The sequence below is a fragment of the Panthera onca genome, chromosome A3 (genome assembly GCF_046562875.1).
Source record: "Panthera onca isolate mPanOnc1 chromosome A3, mPanOnc1 haplotype 2, whole genome shotgun sequence".
In the NCBI taxonomy this organism is placed as follows: domain Eukaryota; kingdom Metazoa; phylum Chordata; class Mammalia; order Carnivora; family Felidae; genus Panthera; species Panthera onca.
Window position 1 is genome coordinate 75846650 of NC_138341.1, and position 27216 is coordinate 75873865.

Here is a 27216-nt window from a genome sequence, read left to right on the forward strand (position 1 = left end):
AACCTCCAAGAAGATGCCTCCCTGCTTCCCTCTTCCTGCTGCTCTCTGATCTTTCATGCTTAATCTCATCTAATCCTGCCAGCATTATCTTCACCTGTGCAATGAAACCTGGAGGATCCTTTCTCATATTTGGTGAGGAGAGGCAGTTACTAAATTACTTGCTCAAATCATATGGTGAAGTTTTAGTGCCTTGGTTTTGATCAGATGAGGGATATAACATTAGGCACCATACCAACGATTAGTCCAAAATCTGTTTCTCCCTCTTTTGGAACAAGGTTTTCTGAAATTGGGTGCAAAGACACTAAAAGGCCATGGAAAACTAGAAATAGAACAAATTCCTTCTTTTCCCTTGAGAAGTATTTTTCAGAAGAAAAAAGAAAGCAAATCTAATTCCAATGACTTACGTAGAAGAGTTACCTATTGAAAATCTTATTTAGAATAATAATAATAATAATAATAATGACGGCCTGAAAATTTCATCCCATTTCTCTCTGGGGAAAGTTGTCTCCAGGTTCCGGATCTCGTAATTGGGTTGATTGATACAATAGAACTTCTTCAAAATCCGAACTTGTGTTTTCAAATCTAAAGTGTCATAAAACCATGATAAAACGACAAATAACATCTTACTCTTACCAGGGAAAAAAATACTTTAGAACTGTCAACGTTTCCCGTATGGTGAAATAATTCTTATTCGACGTGCATGAAGAAAATACCTAAGATTATTTGAGATAATTATTAAGGTTTGATACATATTTATCCTGCAACTTGGGATCAGGCTCTCATTAACAATAAGTAGATTGAGCTAAAAGAGAAGACAAAATATCTAATGTAAATTATTTTTAAAACGCAGGCACCTGACAGAGATTTTAATGTTATTTGCATAACAATAAAATGTAATTTTATAATTCCTGTTTTGTGTATAATTAAACATCATAATTGAATACATTGAAAATTTAGATAACAAAGATACATTTTAAGAAAAGATATTTCCCCGAAGATATTCCACAAATACGTTTATTTGTAGGAGCATATACGTGCGTGTACATACATGTACCTATATTCCCTTATCTCAATAGTCAGATCTCTCCTAAGAAGTAAGCTAATTGAGCTGTTTGTGTTGATAAACTCCTTTTTCTCCAGACTATTCCTCTCCGAGCCATAATTATTTGCAATTTGCCTAAGTCGTCCATTTACTGATACGTCAAGCATGAAACAGAGGCAATTCCAGAAAATGGAAATGCTTCTCAAAATCAATCTTTGGGAAATAATGTGGTAGAAGTTACTGTGTGATAGAAGACTACCTTATAACTGTCACATGGAGATGAATATTAATTTGTTGAGGTTAAGGTGGCTTTGTGCTTCATTTGTTGACTTGACTTAGCCGTCAGCAAAGCAGCACAGCCCAATTACTCCAGCAAAGCTATTTTTTCTAACAGGAGTTTTATGATTTTTATGTACTTACCAGTCAGCACACATAACAATGTCAAAATGTCCTTCCAGTTGAGAGACATCTGTCTCATTATCCCATCGTAAAACGCTTGAGGAGAAAAAGATTTTAAAAATTATACTTAGGGTTTTTTTTTTTAACTTTTGATTTTGAGCTATTAACATTATTTTTTGTGGCACTTGAAATTATTTAAAAGGTATATACAAATTATTTCAAAAGGTATAATAAAAAAATTAAGGATGTAACTGTCTGTTCTGTATTTTACTTAGTCTTCAAATCTAGAAGAGGAAGAATTCTCTATTTAGATACAATAGTTAAGCTTGTGCTAGTTTTTATAGTTTTTTTTTTTGTAGATGAACCAGGGAAAAACATCTTATTTTTACCGTAGTCATTACAATGAGTCCAGACTCTTAACATCAATGAGGTACATATTGAGATCAAAGTATTCCCCGTCTGACTGGAATACAAATTTATAAAAATAAATGATATGAAACTTAGTGTGTATCTATCTTGCCTGGCATGTCAGTTGCCTTTGCCTTTCTGATTGAGGGAATGAGCAATTTGGCAGGATGGAAGAAGAGCCAACTTTCGTTTTTGGTAGTTCTAGTTTTTAGGCACATTTTAAAATTCACCCATCCTACCACTTAGTCTCCCTAAGAGGATCAGGTTTTAAACCTCATATTAGCAACAATAATTAATAGCACATATTTAAAAATTCTAGTTGTGCTTATGAAGCCAACCAAAGATTTTAAGTTACTTTTAATTAATAATGGGGATAATCAGCATTTTACCACATTAAAGTACTGTAATGATTCCTCTTTCCACATCGAAAGTGATTTGCAGTGCTATTTTTCAAAGGAAAATTGTGCTCCTATCTTCTACTTTGATTACTATTTAAAACCAAACTGAGTGAGCACATTCAACCCTGTCCAGATATATTTGGTTTTCCTGGTGGGTTCTTTATTTCTTCTCCATCTTCCCTGGGTGAAAAGCCATATATTTGAATAAAAAAAACTAAGTCTTATGTCGGTAAGTCCAAAAGTTCTTCCGCTATACGCTAATATACACAAGTGGTAGTGAATTTCTTAACGCAGAAAAGATTAAACACATCACCACGAAAATATCTATACAGACTGAGCATCAGTTCCCCATTCACTCATCAACTCGTTGTTACTGAGCACCCACTGTGTCGCAGGCCCTGCATTGTGCCACAGGCTGTATCTTCATGATGGCAGCCTAGCAGGACATGCAGATACATAAACCTATAATTCTGATGCTGTGTCCTATGTGTTGTGTAAGCATACAGACATAATAGAGCTCCAGGGAGGGCTTTCCAGAAGAACGTGTCATGCCATGACACTTGGACAAGCTTTCTAAATTAACTCTACTGTTCTACTTACTTGGGCCTACTGGAGAGCCAAGGAATGGAAAAACCAGGGAAGCCCTAAGAGATTAAGGCTTACTTTGTTTTTAGATTAATTCCTTAGAAACTCCATGCACCTGAGGAGAGTGGGACACAACCGATATCAACTTTTATGGAAATGCTGAGGCCTCCAGTGCAGCTGGAACTCCAGCTCCCTGGGAAACCGGGCCCATTGAGCCCTCATCAGAGACCTAAGAGTCCTAAAAAGTTACTACATGAAGAAGCTAGTTGAAAGGATAGATCTATTCTTGACCTTTTCAAATCATAAAAATAATGTACCCATCGCACAAATTTTAGGAAAAAGAGAAAACTGTGAAAATTACTCATAATCTTACCATTCCGTAAACCATTATTTAGAAAGTGCTTCTAAAACATAAGTAGTTACTAAAGCACATGAACAGAAAATGTAGGAAATCCTGTGGTGGGTACTGCATGTTGGATTCCTGGGGTGCTTCAGCCTTTGATTCGACAAAGACAAATTGGAGAGACAGGGGCCTAGATAGCAATTGGCTGTGGATTACCACAGCAGATGTAACGAGTGATTCTAAAAGAAACTGAAATGCTTGGCTTGGCCACATGGACCACAACACATTCCCAAAAGGCATTTGTCTTAGTTCTCATGAGGCTTATGGCCATGCTATCCCCATAACGGTAAGCATGTGACAAAAGAGTGGTGTATAGACAGAGTTCAGCTTTGGGGTGACAGGCACACCTAGGTTCAAATTTTGGTTCCTTCCTTGACTGGCTATGTGAACTTGGAGTTTGCTTTCTCAGCTGAAAATGGAGAGAACAATGGCCACCTTCTTGAGAACACCATTCACACTGTATTCTGGAGTTACGGTGTTCACGTAGCATACGACGAGAAGGGTGCCCGCTGGAGCTATGCAATCAGGAGACCTTCCATCTTGGAAGGAAACTGACGATGGTGACGTCAATATTCAAGAAGCTGGGCCTTCCAGTTCTTCTCTTCCAATGACCTTGCCCTCCACCCTTCTCAGATAACTCACAGGATGGTCATGTACACTAGAGCAGTATTTTAGCTGTGGGGAAGGACCAGATTTTGTTGTTATGGTTTTTAGACCCAGTCTGTTGCAGACCAACCCTTTTATAAAATACAATATAAATTAATAGACAGATGAGATTTTAAAAGCCAAGACATTCTAAATATAAGTCCACCGATCATATGCTTGGATAGCACAGTAGTGTTCCTAAACGTTTACTTTCAGTTTCTGAACTTTCCTCATTGCAGATGAGTAGCATGCAGTTCACATATTGGCTCCAGTGTATGGCCTATTTGTTGAGCAACACTGTTCAAGACCTTGTCTTTATGAATAACTACAATCCTGACCTACTCTCTGACCAGCCCTTTCACAGCTAACCCCTTCCAGAAGGTATTCTAATCTCAACCATTCTTCTACTCCCTTTTCCCTTTCTTACTCCCTCCTGTTTGTTAAATCCAGCCCTCTGCCTGCTCTGAGACTGCACCTGTGCACCTGAGTGTGATTGGAGAAAGCACAAAAGCATCCTGACTGGCTTTGCTTTAGATTCATAACCATGAACCCCAAGTGGACTCTTGGTGATGTCTAACAGTTATACTTAGACTTCCCTTGTCCACTTACTCCCCCAGTCTCCCAGGTTGCTATTTTGCACTACCTTCTCTTTTCAAAATGCTAACACTTCCTCTCTCACCCTCACTCTCAGCTGATCACCTTGCTTCCTACTTTATACTGTCAAAATTGCAGGTATCAGATGAGAACTTCCACATACTCTCACCACCACACTTATGCTCCTAACAACATCTGTTCCCATATACCCTGCCTTCCTGCCTGTTTTCATAGATGAATTAAAGATGCCATACCCTGGGGTGCCTGGGTGGCTCAGTCAGTTGAGCATCCAACTCTTGACTTCGGCTCAGGTCATGATCCCAGGGTCGTGGGATTAAGCCTCATGTCAGGCTCCATCTGGGCATAGAGTCTGATTGAGATTCTCTCTCTCTCTCTCTCTCTCTCTCTCTCTCTCTCCCCTCTATCCCTTTCCCTCACTCACATGCTCTCTCTCTCTCCCTCTCTAAAATAAAATAAAAATTTTAGGAGAGTAGTTCTCTCTCCTAAAATATCTTCACTCTACTTACCCTCCAGTTTTAACTCTATTTCCCAATTCCTCCTCTGCAGGAAAAATCCATGAAAAAATTGTTTAAACTCTTTATTTTCAATTCAACCTCATAGTTTACAGGGTACCGGGTACAGTCCTCAGATGGGTCTTATCTCGGTAGGGGAGAATATTTAGTCCTAGACTAAATGCTACTCTGGTTCTGCCTAATAAATATTAAAAGCAAGACCCAAAAGTTATTTCAAAATAACTTAACTGTGACCCAGAACAAAATTCAGAAACGTTTACTGGAATACAAAAACGTTCGATTCCAACAAGATAAAATATAAAATACCTGGCATACAATCAAAGATTACCAGGCATACAAGGAATTGAAATAATACAACCAATGATGAGACAACTGGTTTCAAACAACTGAAACCAGTCTAAACCTGCCACAGATGTTAATATTAACAGACAAGAGCATTGAAATAGTTATTATAATGATATTCATTGTATTTAAAGAAATGAATAGAAACAAGAAAGATATTTTCAAAGTCCCAAATCAAACTTCTAAAGACGAAAACTACAATGTCTGAGAGGAAAAAAATACATCAGATGTAATTAATAGCAGATTAGACATTTCAGAAGAAAAGATAAGTGAATTTGAAAACAAAGCAATAGAAACTATCCAAAATGAAATACAGATAGAAACAAAGAATAGAAATAAATTAAAAGAGGTTTAGTGATTGAGCTGTAGGGCAAATTTAAATGACCTCAAATATGTGTAACTTGAGTTTCCAAAGGACAGAAGCGAGGGAGGAGCAGGTATGGAAATTATTTGAAGAAATAATGGCTGAAATGTTTCCAAATTTAATGAGAACTATTAACCCACAGATCAAGAGATTGCACCAACTCCAAGCACAAGAAACATGAAGAAAACTATAAGGCACAAATAATCAAATTGCCCAAAAGCAGTGATAAAGAGAAAATCTGAAAAGCACCCAAAGGAAAAAAAGACACATTATATATAAATAAAGGTAAGAATGACAGCATATTTCTTGTGAGTAATGGGCAAGTCTGAAGACAGTGGACTGACATCCTTAAAGACTGAATGGGAAAAAAAAATCTGTCAAGCTAGAATTATATAGCCAGTTAAAATATACTTTCCCCCAAAATGTAAAATAGGTATTTTCAGACATACAAAACCTCGAAGAATTAATCATCAGTAGACCTATAGTACAAGAAATGTAAAGGAAGTCATTCAGGCAGAAGAATGATCATACCAGACGAAAATATGAATCAACAGAAAAAAATGATGAGAACCAAAAATTGTAACAATATGGGCAAATATGTAAGATTTTTTAAATTATTTAACTCTTTGAAATATAATGGACTAGCTAAACAAATAACAAGCACTGTGGAGCTTATAACATATACCTCAGTAAAATATAAGGCAATAGCATAAATACTGGGAGGGCAGTAATAGAAGTATACTATGATAAGGTTTTTATAGTGTAGATGAAGTGGTCCATCACTTGAAGATAGACTGTGATAAGCTAAACATGTATATTGTAAATCTTAAAAAAAAATTCTTTTTTAACATTTATTTATTTTCGATTTTCGAGAGACAGAGGGAGACAGAGCATGAGTGGGGGAGGGACAGAGAGAGAGAGAGACACACAGAATCCGAAGCAGGTTCCAGGCTCTGAACTGTCAGCACAGAGCCCAATGCAGAACTCGAATCCACACACTGTGAGATCATGACCTGAGCTGAAGTTGGACGCTTAACCGACTGAGCCACCCAGGAGCCCCTAAAGATGTATATTATAAAACCTAAAGTAACCACTAAAACAGCTAAACAAAATTATAGCTAATAAGTCAACAAAGGAGATAAAATAGAATGGAAGGAGAAAAAGATGAAAAGAGGAAGAAAAAGATGGAACAAATGGAAAACAAAAAGCAAAATGACAGATTTAAATCTAACCACATTAGTACTTGTATTCAGTGAAAATGGTATAAATGCCCCCAAATGAAAGGCACAGTGTCAAGTTGGATTAAGATACTGCATTCTCTCTCTCAAAAAAATAAAAAGTAAAAAGTAAATAAAATGCTAGATGCAAGTATATGAGGTTTACAGTGAATCTATTTTTTTTTTTTTTTAGAGAGAGAGAGAAAGCATATGAGCCAGGGGAGGGGCACAGGGGGAAAGAGAGAGAGAGAGAGAGAGAGAGAGAGAGAGAGAATCTTAAGCAGGCTCCACACTCAGCACAGAGCCCGATGTGGGGCTCAATCTCATGATCCTGGGATCATGACCTGAGCAAAAATCAAGATTCAGATGCTAAACCAACTGAGCCACCCAGGCACCCCAATAAGTGTATTTTAAATGTGAAGCACAAGTGGGTTAAACGTAAAAAGACATACCAAGAAACACTAGTCAGAAGAATTCCAGATTGCCTATGTGAATGCCAGACAGTAGATTTCAGAGCAAAGAATATTATTGGGTATAAAACGGATCACATTATAATGTTAAAGGGCCAATTCAAGAAGGAGACATAACACTTCTAAATGTATATGAACTTAATAACAGAGCTTCTAATTTGAAGCCCAAATGGGTATTACTGCAAGAAAACATAGACAAAACCACAATTATAATGAGTGATTTCAATACTCCTTCTTCAATAATTAATTGAAGTAGACAGAAAATAACCAAGGTTACAGATGACTTTAACAATGCTATTGAGCAACATGACTTAATTGATATTTATAGAACACTCCACCCAATAATAGCAGAATAAACTTTTTTTTTTTCAAATAGATATGGAGCATTTGCCAAAATATATCCATTCTGGTTCTTAAATATTTTTTTTAATATTTATTTTCGAAAGAGAGAAAGAGATAGCGAGCATGAACACGGGAGAAGCACAGAGAGAAGGGGACAGAAAATCTGATGTGGCTCTGTGCTGACAACAGAGAGCCCAAAATGGGGCTCAAACTCACAAACTGTGAGATCATGACCCCAGCCCAAGTCAGATGCTCAAGCAACTGAGCCACCCAGGCATCCCTACCCATTCTGGATCTTATTCTAACTTTCAACAAAGTTAAAAGATTTCCAGTCATATAAAAATATGTTCCCTGCCCATCATGGAATTAAAATAAAAATCAATATTCTCTATAAATAATCTCCAATATTTAGAAAATAAATAATATGCTTGTAAATAACCTAGCATCCAAAGAAGAAATCAAAACAGAAACTGAAAAATATTTTTAATTGAATGAAAATGAAAATACAACATATAAAATTTGTGGGATGATATCAAAGCAGTACATGGAGGGAATTAATAGCACTAAAATGCCTATATCAGAAAAGAAAGGTCTCAAGTCAATAGACTCCATTCCAAACAAAAGAAACAAACAAAAAAGCACCCCCTCACACACAAGAAGTTAAACTCAACATAACCAGAAGAAAGGAAGTAAAGATTAGAACAAAAATAAATGAAATAGAAAACAAAAACATAATAGAAAAATCAAAATAGGAATAGATTTCAAAATAGAAAATTTCAACATAGAAAACCAGTGAAACCAAACACTGGTTCTTTGAGAAGAGCAATAAAATTGATAAACTTCTAGTCAGACTGACTAGAAAAACAGGGAGAAGACATAAATCACCAACATCATGAACGAGTGAAGTGGCATCACTACAGATTCTACAGATAGTAAGAGGATAATAAGAATATAACAAGTATTCATAAAATATATTAATAAATATATATATTCTCTACAGGTATATAAATACATATCAATATATAGATATAGATGTCATGATCAAGTGAGGTTTGTCCTAGGGATACAAGAAGGTTGCTTTAATGTTTAAAAATTGATCAATATAATAAATCACCATATTAATGAACTAGAAAAGGAAAAAAAAACATATCTCAATAAATACAGAAAATGCATTGACTGACAAAATCTAATATCTATGCCTGATAAAAATTCTCAGCAACCTAAGAACAGAAGGGAACTTCCTCAACCTGAAAAAAGTCATCTGGGAAAACCTACAGCCAGTATCATATTTAATGGTGAAAGACTAGATTTTTTTTCCTTAAACATCAGAACAAGGAAAGGATGCTTCCTCTCACTATTGAACATTGCACTGGAGGTTCTAGACAATCTAATAAGGCAAGAAAAAAAAAGGTCATCAAGACTGGGAAGGAACAAGTAAAACTGTCTTTATTAGCAGGCAACCCTATCGTCTATGTAGAATATTCAATAGAATATACAAAAAATACCAAGCAGAACTAACAAGTGAGTTTAGGAAGCTTATGGAATATAAGACCAATATACAAAAATCGGTTGCATTTCTTTATACAAGCAACACATAATTGGAAATTGTAATTTCCAATTCCATACCATTCACAATAACATTAAACAATCCATACCATTAGTAGAATAAAAATATGAAATACTTGGAGATAATTCTGACAAAAGATGAGAGAAATTAAATAAGACCTAAATAAATGGAGGTAATTCAGTGGATAAAGGAGAGTATTTTCAACAAATAGTGTTTTAGCATTTGGATATCCACATCAAAAAAAAAAAAAAAAAAATATATATATATATATATATATATCTCCAACACATATCTTGTACCATATTAAAAAATTAACTCCAAATGGGTCATAAAATTAAATGTAAAACCTAACACTATAAAACTTGTAGATGAAAGTACAGGAGAAAATCTTTGTAACTTTGGATTGAGCAAAGATTTCTTAAATATGACACAAGATACATGATCCATAAAAGAACAAATTGGTAAATTAGACTTCATTAAAATGAAAACTTCTGTAGTTTGAAAGATGCTATGAGGTGAATGGAAAGAGAAGCCACAGGCTGGGTGGAAATATCTGCAAATCATATATCTGATAAAGGTTATATCATGTAAGCTTACATATAAACATATAAAAAATATATAATGAACTCTCAGAGTATGTTAATAAGAAAACAAGCACCCCCCCACCCAAAAAAAAAAGTAGGTAAAGCATTTGAGCAGATGCTTTTCCAAAGATATGTAAGTGGCAAATAAGCACATAGAAAGATACCCAACATCATTAGTAATTAGGGAAATTCAAATTAAAACCCTAATGGGATAGTACTATACACCTATTAGAAAGGCTATAATTTAAAAAATATTTTTAATGTTTATTTATTTTTGAGAAAGAGAGAGAGAGAGAGAGAGAGAGAGAGAGAGAGAGAGAGACAGTTGTTAGCAGGCGAGGGGCAGAGAGAAAGGGAGACACAGAATCCGAAGCAGGTTCCAGGCTCTGAGCTGTCAGCACAGAACCCAACACAGGACTCGAACTCGCGAACCACGAGATCATGACCTGAGCCAAAGTAGGACGCTGAACTGACTGAGCCACCCAGGTGCCCTAGAAAGGCTGTAATTTAAAAGACTGACCATATCGAGTGTTGAAGAGGCTGTGGACAAAACAGAACTCTCTGACAGCACTGATGGGAATATAAAATAGTAGAACCAGTTTGGAAAAGTTTGTTGGGTTCCTTAAAACATTACATATGTGTCTCTATATGATTTAGCTGTTCCACTCGTAAGTGGTTTACACTAGAGAAGTGAAGGCACATATCCATATAAAGAATATATCCACATATCCGTATGTGTACATAAATATTCCTAACAGTTTCATTCATAACAGCCCCAAAGTGGCAACAGCCGAAAAGTTCATCGATGAGTGAAAACAGGAATAAATTGTGGTGTATCCACACAAGGGCACGCTACTCAAGAATAAAAAGGAAAGAACTATTGATCCATGCAACAACACAGATGAATCTCAAAATATTCTTACTGACTGAAAGAACACTGACTTTCTAAAAAAAAAAAAAGCACGTACTGAATGATTCCATTTATTTAAATCTCTAGAAAATATAAACTCACATAAGGGGAGGGAAAACAAAGCAGTGGTTTTCTGGGGAGGGAGGAACCTTCAAGAAGCAAAAAGGAGGGATTATTAAAGGGCAAGAGAAAACTTTTTGGGGGTGAGAGATATTTTCAGTATTTGGATTGTGGTGATGGCTTCAAGGGTATACACAAATTTCAAAACTTACAAAATTGTACATACAGTTTACTGGATGCCAATTTACCTCAATACAACTGTTAAGGAAAAGCTAAAAGGGAAATGCTTTTTGAGACAGCAGGGTGTATACATAAATACTCCTAGCCCCTGGACCTATATGGACTTTACACAATCTAAGGCATAACATTCAGATGCAAAGACAAGTAAAAGATGGTTCTTCCAAATCCCCAAATCATGCCAATGTGTTACCTAGAATTACACCGACACTGAAGAAAAATTTATGTTGTCACCATTTTATTTGACCACAATGTCAAAATCTTATTTGTTTGAAATTCATTACGAAGCAGAGTACAATTTTACAGATAGAAATATAAAGCCAATCATCATTACAGAACTCCCCATGCTTTAGAAAAATCTGAATACCTATAGGCATATCAAACCCAGTAAGTTTAACAGGTACAGCATAGCAGAAAGAATGCTGGGCTTGTAGCTAGGAAGTTCTGAGTTCAAATACCAGCTCTGCCACTCACAGGCCAGTGGGGCTGAGAGACGCAGAGTATCATGGCCCTCATCTGTAACAGATGTTAGTTGCCTTGCACAGCAATAAAGAATCGAATGAGCTAGAATATATGAAAGATGCATTATCGGTGCTCAATATCAGTTTCCCTTCCCTTATTCTTGCACTAACTTAGACTTTTTTTTTTTTTTCATTCTGGCTTTGACTTTGGAGTTTCAACCTGAAATGCAAAGCCAAGTCAATTTCTGATAGGACTCCTACCTTGTGATTTAAAACTCACACTAAAAAAAGAAAAAAAGAAAAAAAATTTCTCAAACAGAAAGTCTGCTTTAAGTTTATAATAAAACCTAATGTCAAACATGCTTAATCTCATTTGTATTTCATTCTGGTGTTCACAGATAACCTTCCTTCTACAGATTTAAGGTATTTCTTTTCTCACATTCGCACAGTTAATATTTGTTTACCGTTATATTTGTAGATTCTTTGTTGAGGAGCGAGTCACAGTTTTTAATTCTGCTGTTAAAACTGTTGTCCCTTATGTGTTTGCAATAGTGTACTGATATAATTCTTTAAAAAAATTTTTTTAATGTTTTTATTTATTTTTGAAGGAGAAAGACAGAGCATGAGCGGGGGAGGGGCAGAGAGAGAGGGAGACACGGAATCTGAAGCAGGCTCCAGGCTCCAAGCTGTCAGCCCAGAGCCCAATGCGGGGCTCGAACTCACGAACCGTGAGATCATGACCTGAGCTGAAGTCGGACGCTTAACCGACTGAGCCACCCAGGCGCCCCATGCTGATACAATTCTTGATGATGTTTGCCAAATGTAATGAACTTAGACTTATTAAACAAAACAAAACAAAACAAAACACAAGCTGTCCTACCAGCAGTGGGGAAGGCAGTGGTTTTCTTCACATGGATATTACACCCATTCTTCCTTGCAACAGACTCCAGGAACCCTTCCACGGTTTCTTACATCTTACTTCTCAAAGACTGTCTGGGCTTAGCTCCCCCTTATGGAGGGTCCATTCAAGTCATTTATAGTATTAACCTACACTGGGGAATCATTTCTCTTCTTTCAAACCATTCCCTATCACTTGGCCCTCCATTTCTCCCGATCTTTTAATAGAGTTTCAAAATGCCATATGCTAGAAGCTTCTCTAATGGTGCCTTAGACACTTGGAGGAAGGAATCTAAATCTAGAACAGAAACCGAGAATGAGGAGGGACACCAATCTGTTGATTTCCTAACTTGTGCGCCAGTCCATCCGCAGGGTTATTCAGCACTTGTCTGGAGGCTGTGAACCGTAGGACAAGGAGGACCTGTTTCTAAGTAACAAAATTAGAACAGTCAAAGGAAACATATAGTCTTATCTGGAAATGAAACAAAAGAATTACAGAGGGCCATGTTGGGGAAAGTAGGCTAAAGAAGGTAGAAGGTGGAATGTGATGTTAAAGTCAGGTTTGGACAGGAAACAGAAAGAGGAATTACATCTTAGACAAAGTGTATAGGAGGCAAGGGTTTGGAGGCTGGATGTACACATCTCTGTTTTTAGCTCCCCAACATCCCAGGTCTTTGTTCTCGAAGATGACCTTATCTCAAGCCTGGGGCTCTCTGATATCTTTCCCCTCTTCTTCATCTTTTCTCTTTGCCTCTTATCTAAAAGGAAGTAGTCTTTCCTTTCAAAGTCCGTCCTTTCCACCTACGCGCAGGGTTAAGCCACTCCCTCTTTCCTCTAGCTCGGTGTTTTTCAAACTTGAGCATGCATCAGAATGCTCAGAAAGTTTGTTAAAATACAGATTGCTGGGCTTCAGTCGCAGAGTTTCCGATTCAGTAGGTCTGGGGTGGTGGCAGCAAATCCACATTTCTAACAAATTTCCACGTGGTGCTGATGCTGCTGGTCTGGGGACCATGCTTTGAGAAGCACTGCTTTCCATCCTTGCTCCATCAAATCCACCCCCCGGCCCCGCCTCACTTCATATATTACTTATTTCTTCTTCCTTGGCTGTCCTCAACTCTGCTTCTCCTTGACATACATACTACTTGTCTCTTTCCCTTTGCCATCAACAGTTTGGCAGGAGGAGTCTACTCCCTTTGATTCACCTGCCCTTGCAATATGACCTCTCCCCCAGCAGACACCAGCACTGCTCTGCAATTTGCCAGACCTGACCCTGCTCCCGTTAAGGAGCAGTTTTACGCCACACCACCCTGCATCAGCCTTCCGATCTCCAGCTCCTTCTCTGTGTCCCTGACTGACTCCTATTACTCTGCCTCCAAAACAGCCATTTTCCAAGATTCTGTCATTGGCCATCTTCTTTTACCTTCCAGTTTCCATAGTTCTGCTCTTATCTCTTCACGTCGATCTCCAAATCTTCTGGCACATTTCCTGAGATTTGAACTCTCCTACTTAACCGCTTGCTAGTTATTGTCACATATAGAACACACATTTATGTTCTATGACCACATGAATGTATCATGTCCCAAACTGCTCTCTCACTCCACCTATTTTCTTTAGTGCCCACATATAGTCAATTCTCTGGAATGGCCTCCATATTTGCTTACCAGGTTGCACTCTTAATCAGGCCTGATTACTTCTTTCCCTTTCTCTGGAACCACTGAGATGGCTTTGAAACAAGCAAAACAAAAACAAAAACAAAAACAAAAAACAACACAAAACAAGAACCAAACAACAACAAAAACCAACCCTAAAACAGTGAAACAGAAAACTATGTGAAGCAAATATGCATCTTAATTAGTTATGAGGCTAAAAAACTCGGGACCACCACCCAGATCAAGAAATGGAACTTTGCCTGATCCCTCAGAAGTCCCTTTATGTGCTCTATCATTCACCTTCAACCTTCACCTCAATGCAATGACTTTCTAACTGGTCATCGGCCTCTACCCTGCCACCATTCATCACACCAAAGAACTAAATTTGCCTGGACACATCTTTTCTACCTCTATGCCTTTGATGATTTCCTCCCTGCTTATCATATCTAGAATGCACTCTTCAACTGCTTTTCTTCTCTTGCCTTTCAAGGGCCACCTCCTTCATGACCCTTTGTCAGATCCCTCTTCCTTGGATTGGCTGATCTTCTTTTTATACTTATAAAACACGAGTAACCCAACTAGAGCAGACTCAGTCTTGTGTTTTGGTAGTTGGGCAAGTATCTTATGTCTCATGTGGATATCTTGAAACCTCACCTTACTCATATTTAGGGGTTACTCATGGTAACCCCTAAAGGGCTCACCATAGTGCTTTTACATGGAGCAGACTCTAAATTACATTTTATTACCTTGAACTGAATGACACAAGTTGAACTAGAATATAGCAGCTAATTTAGTGAAATATTTTAGGTAAAAATGTTATTCACTAACAAACTTAATTAAAGAAGAGTGTATGTAAGACAGATATAGCAATTCAAAAAAAAAAAAGAAAAAAAGTCCAGAAAATAAGCAATGCTATAAAAGTGATCCAAGGTTAATTTCTGGATCTCCATTTTTCTCAACTAGTATAGGATGAGTGTTTCTCAACTGGGGTAGTATTGGCATTTGGGACAGGACAACGCTGAACTGTAGTCCCTGGTACTGTAGGATGTTTACTCTCTCTGTTCCCTCCGGTTCTAGTAACAACCCTTAGGCATTGTGACAACCAAACAGAAATACCCCACATAATTACAAACAGGTACAGAGGTGGGCACACAGTCCACCTCTGGTTGAGAACAGCTGGTGGATTATCTCAAAGGACTCTTCCACCTCTGATGCGTGCTTCTTGTTGGATCCCAGTAACGAAAGGCTGTGATGCAGACAAGAAACTAATCAGAACTCTCCCTTCTCTGTACAACTTTCCCCCTCCCACTGCCATTTACATCGTCACGAAGATGCCACCATAGGAATCCAGAGTCCAACATGAGGAATAAAGCATGGAAGGTAAAAACAAAACAAAACAAAACAAAACAAAACAAAACAAAAAACAAAACAAAACACCTCTCCTAAGGACAAATAGCGGGATATCCAATAGATTCGCCTTTATGCTTTCAGTTGGTATGCTAAACTGAACAGCATTGTAGGAATAAAACAAGTTGATCAAAGTGTGATCTGTGATCCAAATACATTACAGTCACCGTGGGAGATTGTTAAAATGTGAGATTCATGAACCACAACCCTGGGGAGTCCAGTTCAGTAAGGAACTTTTGTTTTTAAAATAAGCACCACAAGGTAATTCCTATGAAAATGGGTCATGCATCATTTTGAGAAACCTGTTCCAGAAGATCTTTACCAGTATAGATATGCATTTAGAATACTCTTTAGCCAAAGGTCTAGACTTTTAGTTCCACGTGTCAAATGTCTTTATTTTCAAAAGAGTGATTTTAAAAAGGGTGCCATTCCAGAGAAGTAATAGTGGCCCTAAAAACAGAATTAAGAGCACTCCACACTATATACAGAACTTATATAACTCAACACAACATCATCATCACCATCACCACAATAATAATGATGATCCCATTGAAAAATGGGCAGAGGACCTGTCCCAAGAAGACATACAGATGTCCACCGGACACATGAAAAGATGCTTGACATCACTAATCATCAGGGAAATGCAAATCGAAGCCACAATGAGATATCACCTCACACCTGTCAGAATGCTAGAATCAAAAAGACAAGAAATAACAAGTGCTGGCAAGAATGTAGAGAAAGAGAAACCCACGTGCACTGTTGGTGGGAATGGAAATTGATGCAGCCAATTTGGAAAACAGTAGGAAGGTTCCTCAGAAAATTAACAATAGAAATATCCTATGATCCAATAATTCCACTACTGGGTATTTACTCAAAGGAAACAAAAACACTGATTTGAAAAGATATCTGTACTCTTATGTTTATTGCAGCATTATTTACAATGGCCAAGATATGGAAGCAACCCAAGTGTTCCTCAATAGAAGAATGGATAAAGAAGATGTGGTATATATGTGTGCAATGGAATATTACTCAGCCATAAAAAAAGAATGGTGTCTTGCCATTTGGGATAACATGGATGGATCCATAGGGTATTATGCTAAGTGAAATAAGGCAGACAAAGACCATACGATTTCACTTACATGTAGAATCTAAATGACAAAGCAAATGAATAAACAGACAAAAAGCAGAAATAGACCCATAAATGCGGAGAACAAACATGGTTGCCAGAATGGAAAAAGGTGAAGGGATGGGCAAAATGGGTGAAGGAGGTGGGATACAGGCTTCCAGCTGTGGAATGAACAAATCATGGGATAAAAGGTACAGCATAGGGAATATAGTCAATGGTGTTGTAATAGTGTGTGGTGACAGAGGGTAGCTACACTCGTGGTGAGTATAGCATAATGTAGAGACTTGTGGAATCACTACGCTGTACATCTGAAACTAACATAACATTGTGTGTCAACTATACTTCAATTAAAACAAAAGGAAACAACAACAACAACAAAACCCCACTCCCCCCTGGATCACTAAGGGAAGGAAGCAACATCACAGATTAACCAAAACAGGATTTCATTTATATAAATTCCTTGAAACAGATGACCTGACCAACTTTTTGATTTTTATCCTGAAGTGAACTAATTCACATTTCCAGACTAAGAAAGAAGGCTTGGAGAAAGGGGAAAGGGAAGTAAAATGAGGTCTCGATGAAAATTTTACTTTAGAGGATCTACAAGATTGATTAATTACAGACAATTAAGAGTTGCCAGGATGTCAGATCTTGTACTTTCTTTGTAAATACATGAGATCTATAAAATAAACATGGGAGTAAAGTGGATGGAGCTGGTTTTAATGAATGAAAATTGGGACAACTTTAAAGCAATGAAACACTATAGAATTTAACGAGAAACGCTCAGAGAGACCGCAAGTTCAGTGGTTCTCAAGTGAGGTCTCCAGACCAGCAGCAGCAGGGTTACCTGGGAACCCTGCTCAAAATGCAAGCTCTTAGGCCCCCACCTCAGTCTCTCAGGGGATAAGGCCCAACAATCTCTGTGTCACAACAAGTTCTACAGATGATTCTGATACTAAAGTTTGAGAGCTATGGCTTTAGCTTGTTGTATATTTCTGGACTGACTTTAAAACTGACCCCACTCTCTGGATCTGTGTTTTTGTCTGTAATTCAGCTGAAATAAACTTACTTCAGAGTCCAAAAGGAAGACAGATTTCCTTAACATTTGGACTTCCTAAGTTGTTGACCAGTATATTCCACACTGGTTAAGGAGGACTGGTAAAGGGTTTTGAAATCTTGGAATGAAAGGTACTAATTATTTTACTAATTATATTTCCCATTTCAAGTATCTCTGATTCCATAATTATGACAGCTGATTAACTTACATAAGAGCAAAACAAAGTGATGATAAAAAATTAGAATTAGCTCTTATTTCATATCAAATTACAATTATGTGCCATTAGATGTGAAATCACAAATTGATTATTGTTTTTTCATGTTTTCATTTCTTTTTTCTTTTTCAAACTTATGAACTTTCAAGCATAATGCAATTTTAATATAAGAATTTCACTATTTGTTGCCAACTTCAAGTCATAGCTTCCAAAATAATGGGGTAAAAATTGCTTTGATCTAGCATTATGGTAGCAACTTAGGGTGACCCAGATTAGGTGGTTCAAAAGATAAGAAAAGCTTCCAAATTCTTTTAAGAAGCCATCATACCAGTGATATTAAAATCTAATAAAGATTGTGCAATAAAATTGTGGACCATTTCTACTGATGAATATCAGTGCAAAAAGCCCAGATAACAAATACACTGCTGGTGGGAATATAAAATGGTCCAGCCAACTTAGAAAACAGTCTGGCAGTTCCTCAAAAGGTTAAACATAGAGTTAGTATATGATTATATACACCCAAGGGAAATGAAATTTGTCACAAGAACTTGTACACAAATGTTCATAGCAGCACTATTCATAATACCCCAAAAAGGGCAACCACCCAAATGTCTATGGTGAATGGATAAATAAAATTGTAGTCTATCCATCCACCAAAAAACTATTAGAACTAATGAATGAATTCAATAAGTTTGTAGGATACAAAATCAATGTACAGAAGTTTGTGGCATTTCTGTACACTAATAATGAAGTAGTACAAAGAAAAACTAAGAAAACAATCCCATTTACAATTGCACCAAAAATAATAAAATACCTAGGAATGAACTTAACCAAGGAGGTGAAAGACCTATATTTTGAAAACTATAAAACACTGATGAAAGAAATTGAAGACGACACAAATAAATGGAAAGACATTTCCATGCTCATGGATTGGAAGAACCAATATTGTTAAAATGTCCATACTACCCAAAGCAAACTACACACTTAATGCAATCCCTATCTAAATACCAGCAGCATTTTTCACAGAACTGGAACAAACAATCCTGAAATTTGTATGGGACCACAAAGACCCTGAAAAGCCAAAGCAATCTTGAAAAAGAAAAACAGACCTGGGAGTATCACAATTCTACACTTCAAGCTATATTACAAAGCTGTAGTAATCAAAATAGTATAGTACCATCACAAAAACAGACATATAGATCAATAGAACAGAAAAGAAAGCCCAGAAATAAACCCACAATTATATGGTCAATTAGTCTTTGACAAAGGAGGTAAGAATATGCAATGGGAAAAAAGTCTCTTCAACAAATGGTGCTGGGAAAACTGAACAGCTACATGCAACAGAAAGAAACTGGGCCACTTTCTTATATCATACATAAAAGTAAACTCAAAATGGATTAAAGACCTAAATGTGAGATCTGAAACCATAAAAATCCTGGAAGAGAGCACAGGCAGTAACTTCTCTGACATTGAGAAACAACCCACAAAACTAAAAGATAACCTACTGAATGGAAGGAGATAATTGCAAATGACATATCCGATAAAGGGTCAGTATCCAATATGTATAACAAATTTATACAACTCAACACCAAAAAAAACCTCAAATAATCCAATTAAAAAATGGGCAGACGACATGAATAGACATGTCTCCAAAAAAGGCCTACAAATGGCCAACAGACACATGAAAAGATGCTCAACATCACTCATCATCAGGGAAATGCAAACTGAATCCACAATGATATATCACCTCTCACCTGTCAGAATGGCTCAAAACAAAACCAAGAAACAACAAGTGTTAGCAAGGATGTGAAGAAAAAGGAACCCTCATGCACTATTGGTGGGAATGCAAACTGGTGCAGCCACTGTGGAAGAAAGTATGGAGGTTCCTCAAAAATTTCAAACAGAACTACCCTATGATCCAGTAATTGCACTCCTGGGTATTTGTCCAAAGAATATGAAAACACTGGGGCACCTGGGTGGCTCAGTCAGTTAGGCGTCTGACTTTGGCTCAGGTCATGATCTCACGGTTCGTGGGTTTGAACCCCGCGCCGGGCTCTGTGCTGACAGCTCAGAGCCTGGAGCCTGTTTCAGATTCTGTGTCTCCCTCTCTCTCTGCCCATCCCCTGTTCACGCTCTGTCTCTGTCTCAAAAATGAATAAACATTTAAAAAATTGTTAAAAAAATATGAAAACACTAATTTAAGGGATATACACACCCCTATATTTATTGCAGCATTATTCATAATAGTCAAATTATGGAAGCAGTCTAAGTGTCCATCAGTAGATGAATGAATAAGGAAAATGTAGTATATATATATACGATTGAATATTATTCAGCTACGAACAGAATGAAATCTTGCCATTTGCAACAACATGGATGGATATAGAGAGTATAACGCTAAGCGCAATAAGCCAGACAGAGAAAGATAGATGCTATATGATTTCATTCACATGTGGAATTTGAGAAACAAAACAGAGGAAAAAAGTGAGACAAACCAAAAAACAGACTCTTAACTACAGAGAACAAACTGATGGTTACCAGGGGGTAGGTGGATTGGGGGACGGGTAGAATAGATGAAGGGGATTAAGACTACACTTATCTTTATGAGCACTGAGTAATGTATGGAATTGTTGAATCGATACACCTGAAACTAATACAATATTGTATGTTAACCATGTTGGAATTAAAATAAAATAAAGTAAATGTGGTCTATCCATAGAGTGGAGTATTATTCAGCCATAAAAATGAATGACATCCTGATATGTGCTAAAACATGGATGAACGCCAAAACATTACGTTAGGTTAAAGAAACCAGACATGAAGGACCACACGTTGTATGATTCCATTTATGTGAAATGTCTAGAATAAGCAAATCCATAGAGACAGAAAGATTAGTGGCCCCCTAGTGCTAGGACGGAGAAAGTGTGGGGGGGCAATGGGGAGTGACTGCTAATGGGTCACTTTATTATTTAGAATTTAGAACATTTGTATCACTTTTTATATTTTATAACACAAAAATGTTCTCAAATTGATCATGATGGTTGCACAGCTCTGTGAATATACTAAAAACCATTGAGTTGTACACTTTAAGTGGGTGAATTGTATGGCATGTGAATTGTATCTCAACAAACTTGTTATAAAAATAATTCCAGATATCACGTTAGAATACAGCAGCATGTTAAAGGACAAATTAAGACTCCATGACCAAGTGACTAGAAATGCAGAGATGCTTTAATATTAGGAAACTGGTTAATAGGACTTGTCATAATTACAGGTGAAATTAAAAAAACAATTTGCTCAGCTCCGTTCATGCAAAAAAGGCACCTGCTGAAGTTCCAAATTTATTTATAATAAAGTCTCTTAAAAACTAGGAACCAATAACAATTTCCTTAACAAGATAAAAAATATCATATGTATTTCCACTCAAAAGCTAATGCATAGCTAATGGTGAAATATTAGAGGAGTCCCAACAAAGTCATATTCAAAAATGCCTATCATTTAATATCATCTTGGAAATTTTTATCCAATAAAAGTATACAAAGGATACAAAAGAAGAGGTATGAGAATTGGAAAGAAGTCAAAATCGTCATCGTTTGCAGATGATGTGATTGTTTATTTGGAAAATTCAAGAAAATAAACTGACAAACTTCAGAAACAATAACTCATAGAGATGACTAAACATTTACTATACAAAACCCTGTAGCTTCCTTTATAAACATACAAATAACAACCAGTTAGAAAATATATGAAAGAAAAGAGCTCATTTATAAGAGAAACAAAACTAATTTCCAAAAATAAACTTAACAAGAGACATGAAGAAAGATTTTAAGTGCCAGTGAAACATCTGGAAAAACTTGAATAAAAAGAAAACGCCCTGTTCTTGAATAGGAAGACTCAGTCATAAAGACGTCAAGGCTTAGTAAATTATATTTCTTTCAATCACAATGAAAATGCCAGTGTAATAAAAATACCAACATAATTTTAGAAAATTCTAAAAAGAAAGCATAATGACAAGGGACTAGTCTTAACAGATAGGAAAATATATTACTAACAGGTAGTAATTTACCCTTTGGTAGAGCCATATGAATAGACAAAGTTCACTTCTGAAAGTCTGTTGTGTAGATATACTTGCAAATATACAGTCTACGTACAGATGTGTTCACTGCAGCACTGTTTGTAATGGCAAAATACTGAAAACAGACTATTATTAAAGTTAAAAAACAATTAGTTTTTAGCAATGGATTATGATGTGGCCATTCTCTAAAAAAATATTTTAAGATTGCCCCTTGTCCGTTTTAAAGTGAAGAAATCCTTTGAAAACGAAGACGTTTGGGGCACCTGGGTGGCTCAGTCGGTTGAGCTTCTGACTCCTGATTTCGGCTCAGGTCATGATCTCGGGGTTGTGGGATTGAGCGCCGGGTGGGGCTCCGTGCTGAGCATGGAGCCTGCTTAAGATTCTTTCTCTCTCCCTCTGCCCACTCCCCCACTTACACATGCTCTCTCCCTCTCTCTATAAAAAAAAAGAGAGAGAGAGAGAGAGAGAGAGAGAGAGAGAGAGAGGTGCCTGGGTGGCTCAGTCAGTTAAGCATCTGACTTTGGCTCAGGTCATGATCTCGCAGCTGGTGGGTTCCAGCCCCGCATCAGGCTCTGTGTTGACAGTTCAGAGCCTGGAACCTGCTTCCGATTCTGTGTCTCCCTCTCTCTCTCTCTCCTCCTCCCCCACTCACACCCTGACTCTCAAAAATAAATAAAAATGTTAAAAAAATTTTTTTTTCTAAAAAATAAAAAAGAAAGAAAATGAAGACGTTTTTATTTGATATGTAACTTCGGTGATACACATTTCTATAAAGGAGTGATTTTTCTCTTAAAACTAGAAGGCATTTTTGCAGAGGATGTAGTAGTCTGACATGCACACCTGGCTATCAATATTGAACTTGGCCAAATTTGGATAGTGAGATTTTGATCTTGGTGAGGAGTAGGAAACTGCATGTCCAAAGAGTTAATATAATGTTATTTTAGAATAAGAGACCTTAATTTTTAATTTACTGCAGTTTAAGAGGATGCCTTAAAAAAATACAATGTCCCCAACTGTTAAAATCTGGCTCATTTTAATACAAAAAGGAGAACTCTATCAAAATAATCAAAAACTGGATAACATGCCTGTGGGAGCTGGTTTCTTCAGGGCAAAACACTGAAGAGTAGGGGGCATGGATCCTTCTTTAAATTTGTCAGGCAAATAAAAAATGTTCGTAATAGAAAGTACATGTAGCAATTTCCTTCCCCCACATCCAAGATAGCAATGGAAGGAAACAGGACTGTGGCATCTCTAGAATTGTCAGCAGTTCTCAAGATTCTGTTACATAATTCTAGCAAAACTCACTAACAGGTATAGTTATCAGAAAATTTCCCAAAGACAGCCTTCAGCCTCCTTATCTCAGTTACCTTCTTCTAACCTTCCTCTTCAACCTGACAAAGGACCGATAAATGCCTACTTACAATGTCAGTTTGTCTATAGACACGGCATAGGCATTCCTGAGAAGAAGCCTATCCTGAAATGAAAGTCAGCTATCTGATGTATAAACTGATGTCTGAGTCTCCAGAGCTTGACTTTCCTCCTACTAAAAATTATTTGGTTCCATAAGCCTTATGGATTCATGTCTTTCAAAATGTGCTCCAACTACAAATCTTAAAAACCTTTTTCTATGGCAGGGATAAAGCGTACTAATTGCTTCAGGGAATAGAAAAACATATTAAGCAGAACCTTTGCCTTCAAGAAAATTATCCGTCTCCCCTGCTAGAGTGTGAAGTCCAAGAAGGCATGGGCTTTCTCAGTCTTGTTCATCACTACATCTCTGGCACCTAGAATAGTACTTGGTGTGCAGAAAGTGACAGAAATATTTGTCAAGAAATGAATGAACCTCAGCAAAACTAAAAGGCAACCAAAGGAATGGGAGAAGATATTTGCAAATGACATATCAGATAAAGGGTTAGCATCCAAAATCTATAAAGAACGTGTCAAACTCAACACCCAAAAAACAAATAATCCAGTGGAGAAATGGGCAAAAGACATGAATAGACACTTCTCTGAAGACATCCAGATGGCCAACCGACACATGAAAAAATGCTCAACATCACTCATCATCAGGGAAATACAAATCAAAACCACAATGAGATACCACCTCACACCTGTCAGAATGGCTAACATTAACAACTCAGGCAACAACAGATGTTGGCAAGGATGCAGAGAAAGAGGATTTCTTTTGCACTGCTGGTGGGAATGCAAACTGGTGCAGCCGCTCTGGAAAACAGTATGGAGGTTCCTCAAAAAATTAAAAATACCATCACCCTATAACCCAGCAACTGCACTACTAGATAATTATCCAAGGGATACAGGTATGCTGTTCTGAAGGGGCACATGCACCCCAATGTTTATAGCAGCACTATCAACAATAGCCAAAGTATGGAAAGAGCCCAAATGTCCACCGATGGATGAATGGATAAAGAAGATGTGGTATATATATACAATGGAGTATTACTCAGCAATCAAAAAGAATGAAATCTTGCCATTTGCAACTACATGGATGGAACTAGAGGGTATTATGGTAAGTGAAATTAGTCAGAGAAAGACAAATATCATGTGACTTTACTCATATGAGGACTTCAAGATACAAAACAGATGAACACAAGGGAAGGGAAGCAAAATTAATATAAAAACAGGGAGGGGGGACAAAACATAAGAGATTCTTAAATATGGAGAACAAACAGGGTTACTGGAGGGGTTGTGGGAGGGGGGATGGGCTAAATGGGTAAGAGGCATTAAGGAATCTACTCCTGAAATCATTGTTGCACTATATGCTAACTTAGATGTAAATTTAAAAAATAAATTAAATAAATTAAAAAAAAAGAAATGAATGAAAGAAGACACAGACAACATGCTTTGAGCAATAAGAGAATATGGCACTTTTAACTGTGGGATCAGTCTAAGGCCAATGGAAGTTAAAAGGATGACAAGATTAAGGCAGGATAAATGATAATTAGGCCATCCTACAAGGAAGAATTTAGAAGGACGAGGGGGAAGGGAATAGGACTGGTTAAGGCCAGTGACGGGAAAGACCAAATGTGTCCAGAGAGTGCAGAGGCCTGGGTGGCCATGGGAGAAGGCCACAGGAGAAGGCCATGGGAGAAGGCCCCTGGAGAGGGCCAAGGGAGAAGGCATATGCTGGGGAAGCAGAGGGAGCTAGACTGAATGAGGAGAGTGAAGGAAGTGAGGGCAGGCTGCAGAAGGCCTAGAAAAATCAGCAACTGGATCCCACTTGGTGGACATTTACACTTTTAGAATCATTTTTCACACCCTTGATTTAACCTTTAAAAGGAAATGAGCCTCAGAAAAGGCATAAATCTTAAAAAGCAGTAGGGCAATGGGGCCAATAGCCAGTCCTGGGGGCCCACATAAAGGTGAAATTTGGGTTATAAAGAAGTCTTAAATGTTATAATAAGTTCCATAGTTTACTAAAATTAATGGTTTATCAAAGAATAATACAAGTCACAGGCCTAAATTCGCCAGCAATTTTCACACAAAGATAAACTCTTTTCTTAGGCAGAAACTTACTTTTAATATCACAGCAGGGTATATTTAATAGATTTTTTAAAATACTGTAACTGTTAACTAATATTAACCAGAGAATGACGCCCTTCACTAATTCTAGAACACCCAGAAACATGTAGACGTCAAAAGCTCCAAATGCTTTTTTATGAGACAGTCAAGGTTTTGAAGACAGCTTCAGATAAACCTAACAATTGAGAAGCCGTAAATATCCTTGCTCTTTCCACCACTCTCCGGCTATATTTAGCAGCACAATTTCCTTTGTTCACAAGTTACTCTCGCTAACTCCATATTTATATTCTCAAAGGCAGAATGCCTTGGACCTATCAGTTAAATGAGTGGATGGCTACATGGATGGACAAACACGTGAACCATCAAATGACTGTATTAAGATCTGTGAGATGAAATGGATATAACGCTTCATCAATGGGCATCCTAGATCTTCCTTCACCGGGGCTAAAGCTCCCAGGCCTCCACAGATATGTCTGTCTCACTATGCAACAATTAGACTGGGATTAGAATGGAACAGGGGGAGTGAGAAAGTTTGTTATTAAAGGAAGGGCATTATTCTAGGCAAGGGTGGTGATGTTTAGGAGAGCAGGGGTGGGTTCGTTGTGAAGCTAGTGGAGCTTAAGTATCTGGGTCCCTTACTTGCACAGGCTCCTTCCAAGCACATGAGGCGCCCCAGTGATGTGTTCCTATGGTCAAATGCTTCTGTAAAATTTGCCAAAGTAAGATGTCATCAAATTCATTCTCCTGAAGAGAGCCCTCAAAATGTGGGGCCCCACAGGCACCCGCGTCTGCCCTGGCTGAGAGGCAAGAGGAGGCTGATGGTCACTGAGCATGCTGTTGGAGCAGCGGGAAGGGGAGCTTGGGGTGCCGTTGCCATTTCTGGGCAGTTTCCCGCTCCTTTCTAAAAACACACCATTTCCTAGGCCCCATGTCCTCATACCCTGATACACCTTTCTGCTGTTACATCTCCTTTGCGAATGAAGTCACAGGAAACTCTCGGCTGTTCCAAACTTCATGTCAAGCTTTGAAGTGCTTTTCAATAGCAGAAATATTGGGCTCACGGGTGGGCTTTGTAGCTATGGTAAATACTTCTTAGTTATCTGTCGCTACTGTTATCCCACACCTCCAATTTGGAGGAGAAATTCTGCATAGGCATTGAGGCAATAAAAAAGAACATTGAACTATATCTTAGCTCTTTTGTGAACAGTTTCCTTTTATTTCTTCTCGCATGGAACTAATGTGCTCATCATATTGTACTGGTTATGGGTGGGAAAGCAGTGGAGAGAAGGGAAATGCTGATTACTACATCACTGGTTGGCAGTTTCCTCTTAGCTTCTGGAAGGTTAAGTGGTCAAGTAGCTTCTTAATATGAGATCAAGGCATTTCAAGGTCTGACTCATCCGCTGGTTATCTGGCAAAGTGTTTTTAGTAGACTTTGGACACAATGCCTGCAGTGGTCAGAAGAGAAAAAACTGACCACAATGAATAGAAGATAAAGACAAAAAACCCAAATCTCTCACCTTGGGAGGTTCCTATAAGACTACTGTCATGTAGACTATATGTCCAGGTACATATCAGAACAACATATTTAGAGATCACATTTTGAATAACAGGTAAATAGAAACAAAGGCCATTTTGGATACGTCCTGTGTTGAACAACGACATTTTGCTTCTTTCTGTAACAATTATT

At 37.5% G+C, this 27216-nt stretch overlaps 1 protein-coding gene across 5 annotated transcripts in view; it reads right to left on the bottom strand.

Annotated features, from left to right (window-relative positions):
* Positions 1–27216, bottom strand: part of CAMKMT (calmodulin-lysine N-methyltransferase) — a 405610-nt gene that overhangs the window by 23728 nt on the left and 354666 nt on the right. For 4 of the 5 annotated variants that reach the window (XM_060607435.3, XM_060607445.3, XM_060607408.3 and 1 more), the window contains one exon: positions 1463–1537. The exons of the other annotated variant lie outside the window; for it this stretch is intronic. In XM_060607435.3, coding sequence (XP_060463418.2) covers positions 1463–1537 — 75 coding nt within the window. The remainder of the gene's footprint in view (positions 1–1462; positions 1538–27216) is intronic. 5 annotated transcript variants of the gene reach the window in all.